Raw genomic sequence first — 15,815 nt, 5'->3', positions numbered from 1 at the left:
TATCTGGTGCTGTTTATACATTTAACCGTTAACTTCAGGACTTCCCCTGAGGAGACAACAAGAAGGAAAGTTGGATGAATTCAAGATTCTGCATCAGTAAACATCAGGTTTACTTGTGATATTTCTGTGATATGGTGATATTTAAGTAATATAGGATAAACATCACTATGAATCAGTGGCTAGTCATTACAGTGTCTGTGACGTTGCTGTGGCATCTACAAGCAACATTATCTCAAACACATGATGGTAAGTGAGCTGTTTTTTTTTTTTCTATAACCTAACAACCTTCTTTCATATTCTTTACATCGGACGCCCTAGCACTATTCGTGCTCTCCTTAAGAGCTTCTTTGTACTGTTGTTACTGAGCGTTAATCAAGCACATTCATGCATGCTATAAAACCATCCCTTTATAAACTGCTCGTGATGAATGGAAGCAATATAAATTCCCCTGTGCAGAATTTAAGTGTTTCTGATGGGAACTTGTCCTTTTTAGCCAGACAACATGCAATATAGCAATGACTGCTTATTTATTTGTCAGAGAAGTGTGTTATTAATTGATCGCGTATGATAACGTTAATGGATTTATGTGCAAGTTGGATTCATCAGGATGTTATTTATTTAGGCTGTATCAAGACGTTCTAACTGTAACTAATGTATATTAGCCACTTCTCCCAAGACATTCGTCCATGTGGTGTATAAAATAAATAATGTTTTATCAATGATGATGTGTAGATTATATGACAATAAACCAATCAATAAATGGGAAGTAGCTCTACATAAAATATAACAATAACCAGTAGATTGGCACATGGATTTTAATACCTATCCCTTCCATGATGACAGTTACCTTTGTTACTTTTGTTGAGTGATGCAATTATGTTTATGCAGAAATGATCATTGCTAAGAGATGGTTTGCCTGTGTCCTCTTCCGTTCATGATATTTCCCTTCCCACTGTGAGCAGAGACAACTCACACACGAGCCCTTGTCTTTTGCTATGATCTCAGCAGCACAACAACCTCATCTCAGCCACACATATATTGTATAGAGCCCCATGCGCACACACAGACGTACTGTCACTGCACTGAGAGAGACATAGAGGGAGGGAGAGACACTGTCCACATTTATAACTTTACCACAATAAGAACTTTGTATGAGGGAAGCCCTTTTTCCTCGACCATGAGCCTTTCATTCCTTCAGCCCGAGGCCTGGACTACTCTGTGTATCCAAGTGACGGACTAGAAACTGTTTTACTCTCCTTCATATTGTTCAGCCAGCAGCGGAACTCACAACAAAAAACTGCAGAAACATAGCATCCACTGCACTGAAACACTACTTTTTTTGTCACTTCCATGAGTTTCATATTTGTAAGTTAGATCCTGTTAGAAGTTGGGGTACAGTGAATGAATTTGACTGTGAGTAAATGTGCAGCTGCGTTTTAGATGGCTAGCAAGTGATCCAGGGCTGTTTTGCTGCGGGAGATCAGAATATCATCTAAGCGGGAGGAAGCAAAGGCATGACTGAGCATCTCCATTCTCAAGCGGAAACTACTGATCTGAGTTTAATATGAACATGTATGTATAGCACATAGACAGGAAGAGAAATATACAGTAGTTGCTAGTTAGTGATATGTTATATTGAAACGTTTTGATGATCTGACCCAATGGCAACAGTTAAATGGAAGAAAATAGGGGACCCAAAATTGCACCCTGTGGGACACCGAAATGTGTGTCTTTATAGTTTGTTGAAAGTTTAATCTTTGTTTTTAAAAAAAAATACATTTTATACTTGTACTGCAGAGTGCAAACATACTACATTTGACATCATGTACACCACTGTCATTGGTATAGTATAGTGGTTCAGAAAGCTGATTTTTGTGAAGTCTCACTCATTGCCCTCATTCACCCTGTCAACACTACAGCCCCTGAACAGGGTAAACTGTACAAACGTGGATACATTATTACGTATGGAGGCAGCAGTATCTTAGTCAATAACAACTTGGCTTGAAGACAAGAGCTTTGAAGACACAGAGACATAATGGGACTTAGGGCTGACTGCGAGAGGTCTCAGTGCCCTTGAGCAAGCCATAACAAAGCAATGAATCCTCAAACTGCATGGGTGTGCAGCACCTTTGCCCCATCATTCTGACATCTCTCCTTTGTGTGTGTTAGTGGTCTGCCTTGGTACCCAGAATGGACTGAGCTCCACAGGCTCTCAAGAAAATCAATACAACCTGATCAAGGAGCGCTATGACAGCTGTGAAATCATCATGGGTAACCTGGAGGTCACACAGATTGAGAGCAACTGGGACTTCTCTTTTCTGAAGGTAGGAAAACAATGTCCATCTTTATTGGCTTGCGAGGTCCAGATGAATCACATAGACTAGGATAATAGTTTGCTCTTGTCTCCTTCTCCTTCTATTGACTATACCCGAAACACAGAAGATCAAGCCGTCCTGTTGCAGCTCTTTTGTTTCATGAGCCTCTTTCACCTCTGTGCAGACAATCCGTGAGGTGACTGGCTACGTGCTCATCGCCATGAGTCACTTTCAGGAAATTCCCCTAGAGCAATTGCGGGTCATCAGAGGAAGCAGCCTTTACGAAAGGCGTTTTGCCCTGTCTGTTTTTTTCAACTACCCCAAGGATGGATCCCACGGCCTGCGGCAACTTGGCCTTGCAAATCTGACAGGTGAAGACAGGCAATGCCAGTTTTTCCACACATGGTGAAAAAGAAAATACAGACTCCAAATGTATCATACAGTTATGTTAAAGTAAGATTCAATGCAGTCCAATGAGGACAATGACTCGTCAATACATTTGAAAAATAATTGTTCTTTTTTCCGAAAAAGAATGTCTTACTAATAGTCAGTTACTTGATCTCCTCATGTACACATTACGGTTCAAAGATTCAGTTTGGTCATTTACAAATAGAAAGCAAGTCTTTTGCACTTTCTAGATAACAATATGCTATATTCTCTACTTAAAATAGCTGAGACTGTGTATTCCATGCTATTTCACTGGGCCCTTAGTTTCAAAATATGTAAAGGTCATATGTGTATGCCCAGTTTTTTTTGACACTGTTAACAGTATTGATGCATAGCAGTAGTACACTACATTAACAAACATATTGGTAAATGAATATATGATTGCACTTAGGTTGTGCAAGTGGTCATAATGGACAGGTAATTTGTAAATTTACTTAAAATCAAAAATAAGTGAAAATGTTAAAAACTTAAATGAATTTTTCTAATAAAAGAATTCATAGTTCTTTTTATGTATTATTCATTTAATTATGTCCATCCATCCGTCCATTTTCCGAACCACTTCTCCTCACGAGGGTCGCGGGTGGGCTGGCTCTTATCTCAACTGACTTCGGGCCAGAGGTGGGGTACACCCTGAATTGGTCGCCAGCCAATCGCAGGGCACATACAAATAAAAAAAACATTTGCACTCACATTCACACCTACGGACAATTTGGTCTTCAATTAACCTCCCATGCATGTTATTGGAATGTGGGAGGAAACCGGAGTACCCGAAGAAAACCCATGCAGGCACGGGGAGAACATACGCACTCCACGCAGCCGTGGCCGGATTTGAACCCGGGTTTTCAGAACTGTGAAACAGACATGCTAACCAGTTGTGCCAGCCCATTTAATTATAATTCATCAAAAATATTTAATAATGATCTTAGATAAATGTGTAAAATGTTTTATTTTAACAATATTAGTTTATTATTTCACATATAGTTCTGTTCATATTTTTAAATATTTCATTATTTACAATAAATCAATGAACACATTATTGAATGAGAAATAAATACGTAATAAATACCAGATGAATATTTACAATTTTGGTAACCAATTTTAGGGGAAAAAACCTGCCAAATTAATGGAAGGCAGGACTCTTTATAATGTTTTACTCGGTGGGTCCAGCCATACTTTGCCCACCCCTGGTGTATTCACACAAAACAAACAACAACAAAAACAACTCAATACAACAATATAAATGCTGAAAGTTAACCAGTCCAGTCTTTTCTTGCAGAGATTTTGGAGGGAGGCGTACAGATGATCAATAATAAATACTTGAGTTATGGTCCGTGGATCTACTGGCAAGATATAATCAGAGACAGCAATGCTCCTATTGACATCCGCTACAATGGGGAGAAAGGTTTGGAATGCTCTTTTTAACAAATTAAACGAACTGGTTTTATCGGTGTGCATTGTGTGGTAGCAGTTGTCCTTGTCCTTGTGTCAGGGCCGTGCCACAAATCTTGTGGGGATTATTGCTGGGGGCCAAATGAGAAGCAGTGTCAGATCTGTAAGTACACAATTGCTCCCATTCTCTTTTTAGCCTTGTTGGTGACCTTTAGCATTTCCCTCCATTTCCACTGCACTCGTCACCTTATAAAGGCATAGAATTCATAAAAAAGGGGACAGCACACAGCTGTTACTGACCTCTGGTCAACTCTTGGCTCCCGTGTGTTTCAGTGACCAAGACGGTGTGCGCTCCGCAGTGTAATGGTCGATGTTTTGGGACAAGCCCCAGGGACTGCTGTCACATTGAGTGTGCAGCAGGATGCATAGGCCCTCTGGACGTGGACTGTTTTGTAAGTGTTGTCACTACGTAAAAATACAATGAGTCCATTAGAGTAAATCAATGCAATTCATCACATCCTAATTGGAGCCAGTTTTTGTTTTGTAACTTGTTTCTTTTTCTTCTACATGTCATCCAGTTCAAACATGCACATTTTTTCCATTATGGCCTCATGATTAATAGATTTGTAAAAACAAAGCAACAAGACTCAGTTGCAAGTGTTTAGCACAAGTCTGGCCTATTTTAACTAAACAATTGACCTAAATCCAAACTAATTCACTTTATTTAAAGGGGAACAAAGTACTATAACACACGGTGTATGTTCCTTTGCTTAAATTATGAAATATTCCACAATTTTCTTGACTCTTTGCTAAAGGTAGTCTGGGTTTTTACGGTACTTGTTCAACAATATGCAACATGTTCACTGTATGTATATACTACACTAGCTAGCCACCATGTTTATGTATACTACAGTAGCTAGCCACCATGTTTATGTATACTACAGTAGCTAGTCACATAATGAGGTGAGAAGGGACATTTTACAGTTTCTGCTGGATTAATTTGACTTGTTTCTAAGGTAGTCAAAAAATACCTAAACCTTTTGCAACCCCAAACATAACAAGATTTTGTCATCATTTTGAGTTCAAGTCTGTGGTAGTCAATCGCTATTTTCCACCCTGAAGTACCCTGGCACTCAAACATTATGAAAAGGTCTGTTTAGATCCTCAAATGTAGCTAAATAAGAGTATGTTAGAAATACCTCTGTTCTACTCCACATCAATGTCAAAACAATACCTCTACTTTCGTTTCATTCATGTATGTGCGTAGGCATGTCGCCATTTCAACGACTCTGGAGCCTGCGTGCCTCAGTGTCCGCAAGCTCTCATCTATAACAAGCAGACGTTTCAGATGGAGACCAACCCAAATGCCAAATATCAATATGGATCCATTTGTGTCTCTCAGTGCCCCAGTGAGTGCACTGTGGTACATACACCTAACGCCAAATCCATCATTATTTGTCTTATTTTGTCTCATCTTCATTTTGCCCTTTTCGTGTCAAATGCTGCTACTTGTAGCTCATTTTGTGGTGGATGGTAGCTCCTGCGTGAGTGTCTGTCCTTCACACAAAATGGAGGTGGAGCGAGCCGGGCACAGACGTTGTGAGCCATGTACTGGACTCTGCCCTAAAGGTTCAACACTGATTAATACTCACATTGCCTGGGGGGTCAAAAAGGGTGGTAATCTTGTAATTGTGTTTTTCTGTATCCTGACAGTGTGTGAAGGCACAGGTGCAGAACACAGGCAGACTGTGGACTCCAGTAACATTGACAGCTTCATCAACTGCACCAAAATCCAAGGAAGCCTTCATTTCTTGGTCACAGGGATTCTCGGGTATGTCCCAATGCATCTCATGGACGCAGTGCAAGTACATCCAGTATGTTCATATCAGGGATCTTTTTTTGGAGTCTGCGGGACTCTGTGTGTGTGTGTGTGTGTGTGACGGTGGAGGAGTTCAGCTCAGTAAATCGAGACCCAGGTTACGGAGGCCTTTCTAGGCGATGGTGAGGACTTCATATGAGGTGTGCCTGAGAAGTTCCAGTACTGGTGTCGCAAAAGATATACAGTATATTTTAAATCCCAGCGACAAACCGCAAGCTTCCCCCTTCAAAGTAATCAACCTGGAGTCTAACACACTTTCCTAGCCTTCTCTGCCATGCCTCCATGCACTCCTGGAAGGATTTTTCCGGCATTCACGAGTTTGTCATGCCACAACTCTTGCTTCTTCTCGCTCTCTTAACCAATCAGATTCTGTGGGATCTCTTTGTAGGAGTGCTGCTTAATGGTCTGGCCCACATTGAAGGGAAAGCACATGGTTTGTAGTTTGGGTATAAATATATCTTTCATGACACCAGTCCAGGAACCTTTTTGACACACCTTGTAGTGTTGCACTGAGTTGATAGGAGCCAATGGAGTTTTTGAAGAGTTTTTTTTTTCTTCTCCTTTTCAAACAGAATAGCTTGTTAGGTTGTTCCAAAGCTGACAGTTTCATAGGACTCTATCATAACTTCCCTATGAGCTAAGTAATACATTGGAATGTATTACTACCAGGAACAGGAAGTCAGACAGAGCAAAACTAAGGAAATTACTCAGAAAACAGCACAAGATTTGAACAAATTCATTTGCATATATTTCAGAATTGTGGCTCTACCCTGTATCAGGTACTGTAAAAAACCCATACAAGATACAATTTTCTTCTTCTCACTCCTTTTCAGATTAGCAGGTTTATTTTTATCGTACAAATTTTCGGGTGTTTTTTTTTTTTTTTCCCATTTGTTGCAATTATTCTTTCATTTACTTTTTCTATTAGGATGTTTTTGTTGTTGTTGTTTTCTTCTTCTTTTTTAATGCCACATCAAAATAAACAGATTCATTTCAATTCAAGATGGTGGAGCTTATAGTGTTTCGGTTTGGCTTTAACAGGGATGACTTTAAGAAGATCCCACCTCTGGATGCTCAAAAGCTGGACGTGTTCCGCACTGTAAGGGAGATAACAGGTACACTGTTTCTTAACATGAGTGCTTTTCATCATGTTAAAAGCCATGCATTCTGAATATAAACAAAACTGTCTCTGATGTCTGTGTGTAATTATCAGATATTCTAAATATCCAGTCGTGGCCAAAGGAGCTCAATGATTTGTCTGTTTTTTCGAGTCTCACCACCATTCAAGGGAGGTCACTTTACAAGTAAGTACTGTTTAGATGATCTGCTTTTATGTCTAGGAGTGTTTCTATGTGTTCTATGTCTGTGTAACACATGGTATGACTTGTGGTACTCACTACATCATATACTGCAGCTCTTATTTTTGCATTATGTTCTACATAATTCTTATGGGAAGCCAGAAAAAGTCTCACAACTTTCCCTATCTTCAAATGTCACCTTCCATCAAACTATATTTATAATGTTAAATGTAATGATAGAAATTAGTGGCTGCATGCTTACACAACACTGCAGACACCTTTTGTTTGATACATCCCCTTACAGATACAGAGATGCAGAGCTCCTTAGAAACATATACAGTACTTGCATTACACTTAGTCGCACCGACACAACAAACGCACAAAATATCAGCACAGGGTACTTTGGGAAATTCACTCCGGGCTCGCTCTCTGCTCTCCGGAACCTTCATAAACCCGGCGCGTTGTTGGAGTGTGCCGTTCGATGCAAGCAGAACTGACACATTCAATATGGCGGATGTACTGATGGACCCCGTATCCCTGCCGATAGCCAACACGTTCATGAGTAAAGTTATAGAAAATGTCTCTGAGAGCGCAGTGAAGAGCGTCAGACTGAATTTCTGAACGTACCCAGACACCGAGGCGAAGCTAGGATTGGTCCGAGACTGCACCACGTCCCAATAGGAAGCAGTCTTTGTTTGACTGTATTTCCCAATAAATTGTTCAACTTTTTATCCGGCCTAATCATTGAAGAATCACGTTGACCAGAATAAAAGAACCGGGTAATAGACGTTTGACTAGTCGGCAGGCTAAACCCGGGCCGCGACTTTTCTTTTTTCTCTTTTGACCTCTAATAGTGACTGCGGTCACTGTCGCAAAACGTGCACGAAATGAACGCCACGAGCCGGTTACCTTGTGATTGAATGGGACGCGTTTCTTAAAAAGGTCCTCCTCTCATCAACCACGTGAAAAATACATCACAAATGATAAAAGTGAAAAATAAACCTTTGATGGAAGGGGAACTGCTGTCAACCTGTCAATTACAGGCGTTTTTCCCTGATGGTGATGCGGATCTCCACCATCACTTCGCTGGGTCTACGCTCTCTCAGAGAGATCAGCGACGGGAGCGTTTACATCAGTCAGAACGCCGAGCTGTGCTACCACCACACTGTGAACTGGGCAAAGCTGTTCAGGGGGCGTCGGGTCCGAGTCAACAGCATCAACAGCAACAGGCCACTGGCAGAATGCGGTGAGGTCGGCTGCATGGGTCTCGTTGCCTTGTTCTATCTCACTTGATTAATTTGTAATAAAGTGCTTGTGCTTTTCTAACTCTTTGCCTTAATTGTAACAGTTGCTGATGGCCATGTGTGTGACCCGCTGTGTTCAAACTCCGGCTGCTGGGGCCCAGGACCAGACCATTGTCTCTCCTGTAGGAATTACAGCCGAAATAGCACGTGCGTGGACAGCTGTCATTTTTATACTGGGTCAGTATACTGTATATAAAGTACACACTACTCCCCCAAAGTGTTTTGTGAGTAGTGTATGATTCTTAGGACAGGATATTATTATTTGACCTGACTATCGAATTCTGACTTTTGGGTCTACAGATCTTCAAGAGAATTTGCGAGCGCTGACGGAGAATGCGTTGCGTGTCATTCAGAGTGTAAACATCTGCATGGGAAGGCCAGCTGCACAGGGCCGGTACTCACTTCTATCCATTTCTCCAGCAACTGAAAAGCTAGAGGAGATACAGTGGATCCTTTAATTTGTTCTGCATCACTGGCTGACTTCCCAGTCATATATTTTCTCAACTAAGAGACTCTCCTTCATAAATCCGCAGGCAATGTTTTAAGTAACATTAAATTGTCATGGTATTTTAAAATAAGTTAACCATTGCATAAGAAAACCAAAATAAGTACAATTGCTCCATTGAAGAGAGCTAATAGAGACTGAATAAAGAGAGGACAGGTGTTTGCAGAGTGATACTGTCACATACTTCCGTTTCATTGTCATACAGTATGTATTGTTAGAATTGAGTCATGTAGTATAAATGTTTCCATAGTGTATTATAAATATGTTTACATGAGCACATCCTTGGTTCAAAAAAAAAAAAAAGAGAGAAAAGAAGAATGAATATCAGTAATGAAGCTCCACCCTTTCCTCATGTATCTCATGTGTTCCATTTCTGGTATCTATCATCATGCTTTTCATCTTTGCCAAAAACAACTTGAAAACTGAAAGGGAACTAACAAAACACACTTGTGGTTCATGCATGATGATGGATTGAACTCCAAGTTGCAAATACAATTCGAATTTGTTATCATAACAAAATCAATGTTTTCAAACCAGTCTTCTGGAAAATTCCCCAAAGCTTCATTACACACAAAAGCGTTTTATTGCACTGGGTTTCCAACTTTTTGATTTTGTCACTTCTCCCACCGCTCTTTCTTTTAGGGTGCATATGAATGTGCGGTGTGCGCCAACCTGCGAGACGGTCCATACTGCATGTCTTCGTGCCCTGCTGGGGTGAACGATGGGCAGAAGGGGCTCATCTTCAAATATCCCAACAAGGAAGGTCACTGTGAACCATGTCACCACAATTGCACCCAAGGGTAAGACATACCATAAGCACTTCCTTACACATACTACGCATATATACTGTAGGGTATCCTTATACAAAACATATGTATGTATATTCCAGATGCTCAGGTCCAGGACTCAGTGATTGCTTAGAAACTGTCAGACTAGCAGCTAGCAGGTACGTTCCACCCCCACCCCGCTGGTACATACTGTATATGAAACTACTTGAATACACTTCCTTTTCATTGTCAAATGAGGGATGATGATTACAGATAAAACATCAATACTGAAAATGTGACACCAATCGAGAAAAGGTTGTTGTGGCTGGAAGATAATCAAACTGAGGGTTGTGTAAATAAATAATTACAAACATCTCTTGGGTTCAGACAGAGCAGTTCTGCAGCCGAGGAAACTGTAATCACAATAATAAAGATTCAATTCACACCTTTGTTACAAAGTCAAACGGATCATTATTATCTTGGGTGTACTATTGGACTTTATTATGTAAAAATAGATGTTTCTCTGTGAAAGCATACATCATGTGGGCTACTCTTGGAGTTCAGTGTAACTCTGCTGCAGCTGTGTGATACCCACAAGAACATGTGTTTTATCATATCTGGTCTCCTTGTTGCCACTGCCACGTGAACCAAATCATGACATCACTATCCAACTTTATTTTGTACTATTTCTGACCTTTTTGCCCCACATCTCCACCCTATCATCTCACCGTCTCCTTCGCTCTGAAGTGGCCAGATCACAGGCATTGCCTTAGGTGTGCCAGCTGGCCTGATATTCTGCCTAGTGTTGTTTTTCCTGGGCCTACTGTACCACCGAGGCCTGGCCATCCGCCGCAAGAGAGCCATGAGGAGGTATCTAGAGAGCGGAGAGGTGAGTCAGTCCTATGAACTGCCATATTATATATGTGTGTAGAGATATATATATATATATGTATATACACACACACACTGATGCGAGGATTATTCTTGTGTCTTGGTAGAGTTTTGAGCCACTGGGTCCTGGGGAGAAAGGAACCAAGGTTTATGCCCACATCCTGAAGCCATCTGAACTAAAAAAGCTCAAAGTCCTTGGTTCTGGTGTTTTTGGCACAGTCCACAGGGTATTAATCAACTGCTTGTCTTTTGGAGTAACATGCGATGAATGCAGAGTCTGTTATAGCGGCTCCATGTTTCCGCTTTAAAGGGGTTTTGGACTCCAGAAGGAGAGACAGTGAAGATCCCGGTGGCCATCAAGACCATCCAGGACAGCTCAGGCCGTCAGACCTTCACTGAGATAACTGATGTGAGAATCAGATGTCAGTTTCAGCAACACTGGCAAAATTATGAATCACTGTTGGAGTCAAACATATATGGTATCTCCATGCGCCCTACAGCACATGCTGTCCATGGGCAGCCTGGACCATCCCTACATTGTGAGACTTTTGGGCATCTGTCTGGGGTCCAGTCTGCAGCTGGTCACTCAGCTCAGTTCACTGGGCTCCTTACTGGAGCACATCAGGCAGCACAAGAACAGCCTGGGCCCCCAGCGCCTGCTCAACTGGTGTGTGCAAATAGCAAAGGTAAGTGCACATCGATTCCACATACTGTAGCTAGCCTGAGTGCACAGTCGTGACATGTTTTTATTCCAGGGTATGTACTACCTGGAGGAACACTGTGTGGTACACAGGAACCTGGCGGCACGCAACATCCTACTAAAGAACAACTACCAGGTCCAGATCTCGGACTACGCTGTAGCAGATCTCCTTTATCCTGACGAAAAGAAATATGTCTACACTAACACCAAGGTTGTTGCGAGTTTCTCATCCATTTTCCCCATCTGGTAACTGCATTACACTGTCTGCTATTTATGTCTTTATGCAGACTCCGATCAAATGGATGGCTCTTGAAAGCATCTTGTTTCGAAGATACACTCATCAAAGTGATGTGTGGAGTTATGGTGAGATGCGTGATTGGGAAATTTTGTACTGGAATTTTGAGTACTATAGAACCTGTAAAAAGTTCATTCAGAGAATTCTTTCCAAATATATGATACAATATTGGAGATTGCTAGAAATGTGAAAAAAAAACGATATGTAGTACTCAGTTGTGGTTTCAGCGCAATTCAGTGGACATGGCCAGAACGTTTGAGAGCGGAAAGAATTTTTCACGATTTTGAAGACTTATTATATACTTTTGAATTATTTTTTTGGTAGGGTTGTTACCACTCTTCTCTGTGGTGTGTCAAATTTAGAAGACATTTATTTTCACTTGACAGGCACTTGAATTTCTCTCTCTCGCACAGGAGTGACAGTGTGGGAGATGATGTCTTTTGGGGCAGAGCCTTATGGGTCGGCACAGGCGCAGGAAGTGCCGTGTCTGTTGGAGAAAGGCGAACGTCTGTCACAACCTCACATCTGCACCATAGACGTCTACATGGTCATGGTCAAATGTGAGTGCCGCCAAACTGCGTACAATCGTGCGTACAGGATGTGAGACTGAGCTGTTTCGTCTTCAGGTTGGATGATTGATGAAAATATTAGGCCCACCTTCAAAGAGTTGGCAAGTGACTTTACACGCATGGCAAGAGACCCACCCAGATACCTCGTCATCAAGGTGAGACGCTCATCATTTGATTGACACCTACTTTGAATCGATGGGACCCTCGAATTTCATGTCGGTTTTATCCTGCAGCTGGAGGGGGAGGACGACGCCTCGCGGGATGTCCATCGCAGAGATTCCGAGCGAGGGCTACTTGACCCAGACTTGGTGGATGAAGATGAGGACGCGATGGAGGAAGGTTTCTCCACACCTCCTCTACAACATTCTCCATCGTGGAGTCTCTCTCGTTCGAGGATTAATTCGTACAGGGTAATTGAACATATTGTATTTGAATGTGGACTTACTACACTAACTGATAAACTAGTTAACAGTTAATTAAGCATGTTCTGTACTAAATTGTAGAGTGGTGCCTCTCAGGCCGGACCTGCTGGATACCTGCCAATGACTCCAAGTCCTGTAGAAGGTGTCCTCCAGGTGTGATGCACGCACACGCACACACACACACACACACACACACAGGAGAATTTGGTGAATGGTGGTACTAAATACAATCCACCCAGTATTTTGGAGAGAGAAAAAAACAGAAAAACAGACACAGACACAGTTTTTGGGTTGTTTTGGGGAAAAAAATAAAAATAATAAAATAAATTATTATTATTTATTATCAAGGATTATTTATTAATCAGAGTATCTACAGTATAATGCTCAACTTTGTTTTCTTACAGTCTCATGAAAATGTGTTGATATGTTCATTTTACCTTCAAGTCTTGCATGGATCTCTTTTTTCTGTTTAAGTTGCGCTTCCAGAGGTCCCGCCGGAGCTCGGTGCGAACGCTGCCAGAGAGGTCAGAGGTCAGGGGCAGTGTCAGGGAGGTAGAGCTGCGTGAGGAAGGCTTCAGGACTGGTGCTTCTCACAGGACCCTGCTCGGCTCTGAAAGGGCTGCCCCTCATGTATCCACCAGCAGGTTACGGAAACTCTCAACAGCTTCAAGTCCATCCACATACAAGGTGTGGACATCGGGCGAAAAGGAAGAGGAGAAGGTGGTAGACCACTATGGTTATGTCCTTCCCGGATCACCTAGCACTCCAGAAAGAGGTAATATACAAACTCTATACAATGGACATGATTTGATTCACATCAATGAGACATACAGTATTCTCTTTGCTTGTGTCATGACTCCCAGCTTGCAACGTCACCCCAGGATCAACCAGGGGGAAAAATTTCGTCCTGGAGTATGAGGTGATGAACCACAAATCAGATACTGTTCTTTGCTCGACTAAAGACGACAACTCCTTGCTGGGCGATACATCTTCACTGGTTCATCAAACACCGCCTTCTCCAACTGTCGTCACTATATTACCTGCCCACGAGGACACCTTAACACTGGTTCCGGTCGCAGAGAATCCGCCGGTAAATGAGAACTGTGGGGACAATATGGTAGACTTCACAGAGAAATATCAGTTTAGTTTCGAGAAACAGATCCAAGCTGTGGAGGACTGCATGCAGGTACCTCAGGGGAAAGGCAGGTATGAATACATGGACATTAGACGCTCTGACTCCACAGAGGACGAGGCGCTGCCACAGGAGAGACGTGAAACATCTGCAGCAGAACCAGATGAAACATGCCAGGAAGAGGAGGGTCAATTAGGCGATGCAAAGGAGTGCCATCACACAAATAAACAACAAACACTTCAGGGGAATGTCAGTAGTTTGCACAAGCCAGATGTGGTTACAGATGAGGGACAAAACGAGTATGAGGATATGGCTACATTTGAAGGAATACCCAGTGGGTGGCGGCAGGCAGACTACCAGAACCTCCCAGTGAAGGGGGAGGTGGGCAGCGGCAGGTGTGCAGGGATCGGGGAATACATCAAGGTGTGCGCAGGCATGGGGGAGCCTGGCAGCAGCTCATCATTTGACAACCCGGACTACTGGCACAGCAGACTGTTCCTCAAGCCAGATGCTGTACGTATCTAATAATGTGGACTGGGACACTAGTGCACCAACTGCTTCAGCTAAGTGTGTTGCTCTCCAGTGCGTGCGTCGGAATATTTTCCACAATAATCTTAGAGCGTCAAGAACTGGAATAAAAGTCAAGTCTCATTTTGCTGTGTTATGGTGCATAAAAAATGATGACATCAGGAAGGCTGGAAAGAAAGTGCCGAGTAATAATTTTCCAAACATGAGGAAACATCATTTCTGTTTATCGGCATTTTTGTGCCTTATAGTATGAATGATTAGCTAGATGGACAGTTGCTATTATTTTGTAAGTAATCATTTGTTTCATTGATCACTGTACAGTGTGTGAGCCTTTTTTTACACTCTTTTTACCACGTGTTTGTTAATTAAAACCTAAGTATTGGCTTCCAGAAAATTACCAGTCCTTTGATTTCTTTGAAAATCCTAGTTTAATATAAATTCTTATATAAATGAGCCATTGTTAGCCGTGCAGGGATTAGGACGGAGCTAATAACCCCAACAAGATACTTACTTACTTTGCCTAACTGGCATTCAAATGTGTAATTATCATTACATGTGAGCAAAGTGCTTCACATAAACTTATGCTAAAACTTACATTTCAAATAGAATGTAATCATATAAAATGTTATCTTCAGACACAGCTTTGTACCAGCTCGAGCTTCTGAATCCCAGACGTCAAAATCAACTGCTTCAATTTTACACTTGATAGATTTTTGAACATTAACAGTATATCATATGTACAGTATTACATCTAAATTAGGAGTTATCAATAGCATAGTATATAGCATGTTTTTAAATCAAAAGAAGAAACACTGCACGCTAACGCATTGTTAATAAATGTTTATGAATGGTGCTCAGGTAGACCATTATGAACACAGTTGAAGCTCTTATTTGTTTGTACTGAATTTTAGATTCTGTTTGCTTTGTTGTATTTTGTTATCATTAATTAATTGCAATACCAAACTTCCCCATCATAAAACATTGATTAAACTCTACTATAATGTGACAGTCTGTTACATATTGTAACATTTAATACATATATTCATTTAGCATAATTACTTCAAAGAGATGAATAATTTATTTGGTGTCACAAATAATGTATTGTTTTAAAACAGGTGCAGTCTAGGTAAACAATAAAGTAAAATAAATAAACTGTCGTCTTAAAGTTTAAAGTAGCTTCTGTTGCCCCTAGGCTGGAATTCTCCATTACAACATTACAACATTTCACTTGGGTGAAAAATGACAAGTGAAAAGTTACACATTGTAGTTTTAATAATCAGGGCATTTCTTTTATAGTTAACCAACTAGATATGGTGATAAACTCAATCCCTCTAATGAGGTTTCTGTGGAAAATATCTCTTATCTATGGTAAAT

The 15,815-nt window shown here is 41.3% G+C and overlaps 1 protein-coding gene across 1 annotated transcript; it reads left to right on the top strand.

Annotated features, from left to right (window-relative positions):
* Positions 1-15,353, top strand: erbb3b (erb-b2 receptor tyrosine kinase 3b). The gene is made up of 28 exons (XM_061774390.1): positions 1-246; positions 2,170-2,324; positions 2,500-2,686; positions 4,039-4,164; positions 4,252-4,314; positions 4,485-4,603; positions 5,419-5,560; positions 5,667-5,780; positions 5,865-5,982; positions 7,072-7,145; positions 7,244-7,334; positions 8,372-8,574; positions 8,677-8,809; positions 8,933-9,026; positions 9,780-9,937; positions 10,027-10,083; positions 10,652-10,793; positions 10,903-11,022; positions 11,106-11,204; positions 11,296-11,481; positions 11,551-11,706; positions 11,783-11,858; positions 12,204-12,350; positions 12,417-12,514; positions 12,593-12,769; positions 12,863-12,934; positions 13,256-13,556; positions 13,645-15,353. Exons 1-28 carry the CDS (start codon positions 168-170, stop codon positions 14,436-14,438), a joined length of 4,281 nt encoding a protein of 1,426 aa, XP_061630374.1. The 5' UTR covers positions 1-167; the 3' UTR covers positions 14,439-15,353.
* The last annotated feature ends 462 nt before the right edge of the window (positions 15,354-15,815 follow it).

The sequence above is a fragment of the Phyllopteryx taeniolatus genome, chromosome 1 (assembly GCF_024500385.1).
Source record: "Phyllopteryx taeniolatus isolate TA_2022b chromosome 1, UOR_Ptae_1.2, whole genome shotgun sequence".
NCBI classification, from domain to species: domain Eukaryota; kingdom Metazoa; phylum Chordata; class Actinopteri; order Syngnathiformes; family Syngnathidae; genus Phyllopteryx; species Phyllopteryx taeniolatus.
Note: the sequence above shows the minus strand (reverse complement) of the source record. Positions and strands in the feature narration are given on the sequence as shown.